General features: G+C 38.0%; 1 protein-coding gene across 1 annotated transcript; it reads right to left on the bottom strand.

Annotated features, from left to right (window-relative positions):
• Positions 1–483: 483 nt before the first annotated feature.
• Positions 484–3,239, bottom strand: gdf10a (growth differentiation factor 10a). Its single transcript, XM_067385330.1, has 3 exons — positions 2,802–3,239; positions 1,137–2,044; positions 484–745 (listed from the first exon to the last, which is right to left on the bottom strand). Exons 1-3 carry the CDS (start codon positions 3,025–3,027, stop codon positions 554–556), a joined length of 1,326 nt encoding a protein of 441 aa, XP_067241431.1. The 5' UTR covers positions 3,028–3,239; the 3' UTR covers positions 484–553.
• Positions 3,240–7,286: the final 4,047 nt, after the last annotated feature.

Here is a 7,286-nt window from a genome sequence, read left to right as displayed (position 1 = left end):
ATGCTACCTGTTTGATGTAAATGCTTAAAGGGTTCACATTTTTCACATGTACACTAATTCATCATTTATGATTTTAAATTAACCAAATATCAAATTACACTTACATTTTTAATATACACCAAGGTGTTAACTTAACCTGCCACTACACCCAACATTCAACTCAATAATAGAATAATTCTTTATTCTAATGTACTTTCCAATGTAATTCAACAGTTCTGCCAAAGGAAAGGGTTTGCTATAAAACCTTACTGTATATCCAGTAATCTACAAGCATAAGTCCAACAGCCATTTATGTCATGGAGCTTACAAAGCTGACAATTTAAGCAATACGTGTAAGAGTAAGTGCTCATGTTACTCATCTAGTACAATGAAAAATGTTTACGACAATAAACAGAGGAAATGAAGCATTTATAAAAGATGAAATGCAGTCCTTAAAAATGTGTGCACTTTCTAACGAGTGCAAGCTAAAGACAATATGCCTCTTCAAGGTAAATTCGGATGTCAAAACCACAACAATGCCCATTTGTCTTTTTTTTCCCTATGAGCAGCAAGTCTATCTACAAGCGCACGTCTCCACAGACATGTTGGGGTAGATCTTCAATACAATGTTTTTGCTCTCATCCAGAAATAGTACACTGAGTGGTTTCATCTTCTCGGGGACGCAGCAGGGCTCTGGGATACCTGGAATTATCCCAACGGCCTTGACTATACTCTGGATGGTTGCGTGGTTGGAGGGGCGAACCACCTGAAAAAGGGCAGAAAAGAGGATAATGAGGTATGGTAGCGTTTAGATAGGCAACTTTTGTTTTGCTTTCTTCATTGGAGCAGAGGAAATTATGTCTTACAACACCCTTCTATTATTCAGAACAGAGAAACTTTAAAACTGGCTCATTTCAAAAGAAAACGTGTCCAAAATGTGCTTAAAACCCCCATTAAGCGTACAACTATTTGACTGTAATTGCACATAAAGATGGTGTGCTTTAGTTGTGCTGGAACCGAAACATTTTCTGAAGGGATTCTTTGTTTAAAATCTCTGGCTAGAGAGGCTGTATTAACCATAGTCATTTTTAAATATTTCAACATGTCTAAACCATTCACATTCGCATACGTGGATTCTCGGCGTGAGGTTCTCTGACCTTTGGAATGGGGAATTCACACGTTCCTGCACAGTAGAAGGCATCGAAAGACTTGGGAGACAAGATCCATTCGTTCCAGCCGATATCTGCAAAGTCCACCTTCAGGTACCTCCTGGAACAGCTGCGAGGTTCTTTCCACTGTCTCCTCCGGGCCTTCTTCATGGTTTTCTCATCAAACCGGAGAACCTGAGACTTGCCGAATCCATCAGCGTGCTCCTGGCCTTTCCTCCGACGTTCTTTTTTAAAAGGCTTTGGCTTGAGCGCAAAGTAAGCACTTTCCCACATATCGTGCTGTTTGAAGCTGTTGTACTCCACCTCCGGGAGCTCGTTGTTCTCAATGGGATCAGAGAAGTCCGTTTCCAGTTCCCGCTTCACACGTATGTCAGGTAAGGAGTCTGGAGATTGAGTTGGCTGCTGGTCTGCAATGAAAGGGTCATATCTCTGTAGGCTCACAGCCACACTGTTGGGCTCTGAAATGGCCAGGTCATTAGCATAAACCAGCAAGTATGGAAGGCTGGAAGGTGAAAGCTGGTCCTGATACCTTTGATACTGCTCTCCATAGTCAAACTCCACAGTGATCAAAAGGTGATTCTTATCTCGGGCCTCCTTTATAATGACAGACACATCCTTGCTCTGCCAGGTCCCACGCCTGTGAGGAACTGCGGTGATGTTTCCGAGCAGTGATCCAGGGGCTGAGCTGAAGGAGCGAGACCGGAAAAGCAGATGGACAGAAGGTAGCAGATGGAAGTTCGGGATGCGACAAGAGGGGTTCTTGAAGCGCTTGCAGAACCAGGACCTCTGGCGTGGCCGCTTGTCAAAAAAGAAGTGAAACGTAGATGTGAGAATCACCTCGGACCCCTGAAGAGAAGTAAGATTCAGCCAGTACGAGGCCCTCTGCTCCACATTCTCTGCAAAGATACGAGAGAAACTGCTGAGTTACATATTAATTATGAATATGGGCTCAAACAACAGGCTTTTTGTTCTGCGTATGGGGTTGAAGAAAGCACAAGGAAGTGAGGAGACATGTTACTCCTAGAGCAGACATATGGAAATGTTTATTTAGGTTCCCTTAAGAGTTAGAACCTGCAACAATGTCAGTCTTTTAATCGTCACTGATTAAATGCTTTAGCAGACTGCAGGAAAAGTGAGACTGCAGGTTTCGTGAGAGTGTAACAAATGTTAATTTAATGCTGAGGTTTAAACAGCTGTTTTCAAACAGCTTTTCATTAACAACAAAAGTTCACAAAAATTGGCGATCGTCTGCGGTGGTTCCGCAACAGTTCTGATATCGCACAGTACATCTGCAAAGAATATCCTAGAGTCATTTATCACTTGACTAGCCTATAGACTGTACAAATATATATATATCACAAATGTGCGTAACTAGACATTTGCGTTGCACGAGACAAACCTCAAAAGAGCCGAAAGTAAGTTACTGACAGGAATTCCTCAAGATTCCCCAAGAAAGTCATTAAATATCGTTAATTCTTAAGTTTTTGAAAAGACTTATGTCATTTTTAAGCAAACAAAAATCAAACCATTCAGAAGATACAATTAAGCTAATCGTAATCATCGCAGAATTTGTATATAAATATCACATTTCCTTTTAAACGTCGCTAGTGGCAGCATGGCGTTTGCATCATACATTCTTTAAAACATACTTACCAGGTTTTGCTTTAAAACTTCTTACAGTATTTCCCTCTTTGAGTCGGTTAGGTTCAATGTTGTACTTCTCATACAGTTTAAACATATGCTCCGAGAGCGCATCTGTGGCCACGAGCGCGTCTGTCGTGCTGTCGCGCGCACTTCTCCAAACAGCTTCAGACGCGCCAGGTTCGGATCCAACCCAGAGCAGTATCAGGTGCGTCAAAAAGACACATTTAAAAGTCATGTTGCAAAGACAGAAAAAGGTCTCCAGACGATTGAATGCCGTATAGATACAAAAACGCGCTAGCACATATTAAAACATACTTTAGGATTCCAGTATGAATGACGTTTTCCAATGACGCGGTTTGCAGAGCAGCTGCTTTTCACGCTTTTTAACGCAGTACACCGAGGAAGTGGTTTCAAAAGTTCTATCAGTCTCGTGCATAACCTGTGATACATCACTTATTTCTTCTGACCGCCACAATCCACGGGAGCAGGCATAAGCGGAGTGAGGTGCTGACGTATCCGCCCACCAGCCAACGGGAGCCGCTGCTACATTACACCCGATCCAGCGGGAGGCCAACAAGAGGACAATCCAGCAAACATGCACATTCACAGCTTTTATTATTATTATTTTTTAATTATTATTCAAAATTAGTTTTAAAATTGATTATTGTATTTTATAAACCCAGACTGCTGCTGTCATGCATTTTATAAAAGCTTGATGAAAAAGAATAGGGTTCACATTTTTCATATTGGCCATTTTTATTTATTTATTTGCTTTCAATGACTCAAATATAAAGTTACTCATTTTACACACCAAAAGGGTCATTACACCAAGCAATCATCATAACGGAGAAACATTTGTTCTAATTTACTTTCTAAAGTAATTCAATACAGTCTTGCCAAAATGAAAGGTTTATGTTGTATTCAACATGGCATTAAATCTTTTTGTATACATCCACAGCCATTTATGTCTTTGCGACGACAACAAAGCTGACATGTTATAAGTTTTGCGAGCATAAGAGCTTATGTTACTCATCTGGTCAAATTTAAAAAAGATTCCTCATGGAAATGAGGGAATGGAAAACTGAATGTTGAATTATGCTGCCTAAAAAAAAGATAAGATGAATAATGCAAATTTTTCATTCATTTTCTAACTATAAAGTAATATTATAAAAAGTGCGAATGCATTAATCTGAAAGGCTATTTGAAAGGGTTTTGAATATTTGTGAGTGCCTTTGCTTGATTTCATTATAGTGATTTCATTCAGTACATGAAGCACACTGGGGGAACAGCCCTGTCACCTCTGTGTTTTGTGTGGAGTGTCTGCAGTGCCGTGCCAACAATGCTGGTTCTGTGAAAGCCCGGAGCTCCAGTGGAGAGACCATAACAAGCCCGGCCGTTTGGGTCATTGCGTGCCATTAAACACCTCCTGTGGCCCCTGGGGACCCTACTGGAGACCCCTTTTTTACTTCACACTTGAATGTGTCTTAAATCTGCATTAAAAATCTGACGTTCCTGCCCACTAGGACACTGTTACTGAGTGAATCACGGGATAAATCGAGTAGGAGGGGAGATACCTCTGCTCTGTTTTGTTTCCACCCCTTTTTTTATTGTCTGACTGTGGGAAGCCGAAGCCATTAAGCTTCAGAATCCTACACCGCTTTTAAAAATGAATAAAAAACCGAACAAGGGTGGAAGAATTCAAATTAACTCTGGTTCACAGAGACCTTTGATTCTTCAATGTGACTGCATCACTTGCTCTCTATAGCACCTGGGAGAGACCTATTCTGTTTCAGATCCTGCTGGGTCTGGATACCGAGAATGATTTTTTAATTAACAAGCTAACTACGGAATGATGCTAATAAAGCACAGGGTTTTGTGTAAAGGCTTGTCTCTCCAGGACAAATTCCCTTAATATGTTTGTCCCTTATTTCGAAACAGCTAGTAGTCCTGTGGTCTTGTAAAACACACCATTATTTTTCTCGCCTCCTCCCTTCCCTCCCATTCATGAGCTTTATATGGGGCTCGTTGCAAACGAAACACATCATTCATTCGCTGGAAGGGGAAAACTGAAGAATTCTGTGAATGAGAGATGTAAAACTTTGATGCACAATGAGGTTTTACTGGAAAATCTCATTTTTTCATTGGTTAAATCCCAATTAGATATTAATGCAGGACTTTTTAAAAATTATTTACAGGCATGGTTCAATAAGCAGTGATTTATACAGGAAACACACATTTGTAGGAAATGCCTGTACAATAGAGGGCGCAAAAAATGTCTGTAACGAATTCTAATTCTCTTTATGGATTTAATTTAACCATATTTATCAATGTCTTTCCTGCTGTTCTTCTGATCAAACTCATCTATAACTAACTTAACTTGTTAAGTCTTACTACTTAAACATCATGTTTGTGTTTTATTATTTATTTTTATTGATGACATTGTTCCTCTTGCGTACTGTTCTTCTGATATTGGGAAAATACATTTGCATTTTCTTTAGCCTGGTGCTTATTTATTTCACTCTTTGTGTGAAAAGGACCATTTGTTGTGGCCCAATCTTCCCACTCAAAAATGTTTAACCACAATGTTCTATGATTCATATAAAGGCAGTTCAATGCTTCCATGTCATCTTGCTTGCAGTTGTTTGCTCTCTGTTCACCTCATTTGATTTCATTTTGTTTTTTTTTTTGATCTCATACCACAGATAACCGTGATATATACCATTTTTAATTGCTTGTCATAAAAAATGACTGTAGGGAACCTCTCATAACTCAATGGATTTGCTATTTAATATGGGTGGCAAAAACAAATAGTGTTGCTAAACTCAATTGCTTGTACTTAAACGGTTTATGTGGTTTGCTTCATAAATGGCAGATGGGTCTTTGATTTCCTGAGGCTGTTTTTTTTTTTTTCTGTAAGTTAAAATGAGGGAAGAACAAACTGTCAAAAAAAGCATTAATTATAATTTTATTCTAGTGACAAATACCAGATTATCATGAAATTAGCATTTTTAATGGAATGGAAATGGAAATTTTTATATAAATTATATTCATAGTTGAATCCTTCACACCTTCACTCCCCTAAAAGATCAAATAGCCTACTGTTTGTCTATGTTTCTGGTAATTACAAATTGATGCTAAATAAAATGTAAAAGAAAGATGCTAGAAAAAAATTGCACTGTAAAATAAAAGTAGCACAAGCATTTTCTCAACAATATTTATTTATTATTATTTGACTTAAAAGTTCTTCACTTCATTCCCTTCATTAGTACTTCAGTAAAAGGAAATGGCTGCTGATATTAGAAGGTAGAGGGTCAGGTCCTTAAATACATTTGAAGTAGCCATCTGTCAGCATCAGGATTTCTGGAAGAGGCAGAAAGAAAGTAGTTGCCTGCTTTCTGTTGTTTTCTTTCCCGTTTGTGTTGGCTATGTGTGGCTCACAACTGAAGTGAAATACAATTATCCCTGCAGTGCCTTGAGTGATCAATCACTTCTCCAAATTCTGGTGCTCTTGGATCTGCACAATATCAATGTGCCAATCTCGCCAAATGAACCTAATGGCAGAGTGCATTCTCTTCTGGCTTCAGTTTCTTTAAGCATACTTGCAGAATAACTGAGTTGAAATGTTTTAAAATCTCTGTTTGCTAGACAGGGTCTGTCTCTTGACGGGCAAAAAGACACATGTAAAAGATTATTGGCAACTATAATGTTTTTTGTTAATTCTCTGGATTAATGAGAATGACAATGTGATAAAAGAAGTGCTATTCTTGAAAAAAAAAAATATATATATATATATATATATATATATATATATATATATATATATATATATATATATATATATATATATATATATATATATATATAAATTCTTTAATTTGCCTGTTTAAAATGCAATTTCAGGCCAACCAAATCATATCTATCTATCTATGTATCTGTTAAACCACACACCTGTAAACCTGAATAAGTTGGCAAAACTAAAAAAAAATGAGGTAATCAGTTACATCAAAATTTTAAGTTAAGAAATTCAAAGTTTAGGTAAGCAGAGCTGGCAGATTTCAATTTTGTACTTTGTACTACTTGAAATTTTTAAATAAGTTAATTCATACATTAAATTTAAAATTATCACGTAATCTTAATGTACATTTATTTTATATAAGCAGACAGGAAGCGAAATGGGAGAGAAAGAAGGGGACGGGATAGGGAAAGGTCAGTGAGCCGGGATTCAAACTCGGGAAATGGTGCTATATGACAGCGTGCTGCCCACGAGGCTATCGGCACCAACATTTTAAATTATATTTTTATTAGTGGAAATTTTGCTAGCAACAACTAGCTAATTCAACAAATGCTATCAAATTCAAATTCTCAAACTAAGCCTGCACAATCCACTTGTCCCCATGATGATCAAGTGGGGGAGCTCCCCCGTAGTTCGAATCCTGGAAATAGAAATCCCAGCCCATATTCAGGTAAATTTAAGTTTGTCTAAATGAAAAGAAA

Source organism: Chanodichthys erythropterus, chromosome 5 (genome assembly GCF_024489055.1).
Source record: "Chanodichthys erythropterus isolate Z2021 chromosome 5, ASM2448905v1, whole genome shotgun sequence".
In the NCBI taxonomy this organism is placed as follows: Eukaryota; Metazoa; Chordata; class Actinopteri; order Cypriniformes; family Xenocyprididae; genus Chanodichthys; species Chanodichthys erythropterus.
The sequence above is the reverse complement of the archived record's forward strand: the minus strand, read 5'-3'. Positions and strand labels throughout refer to the sequence as shown.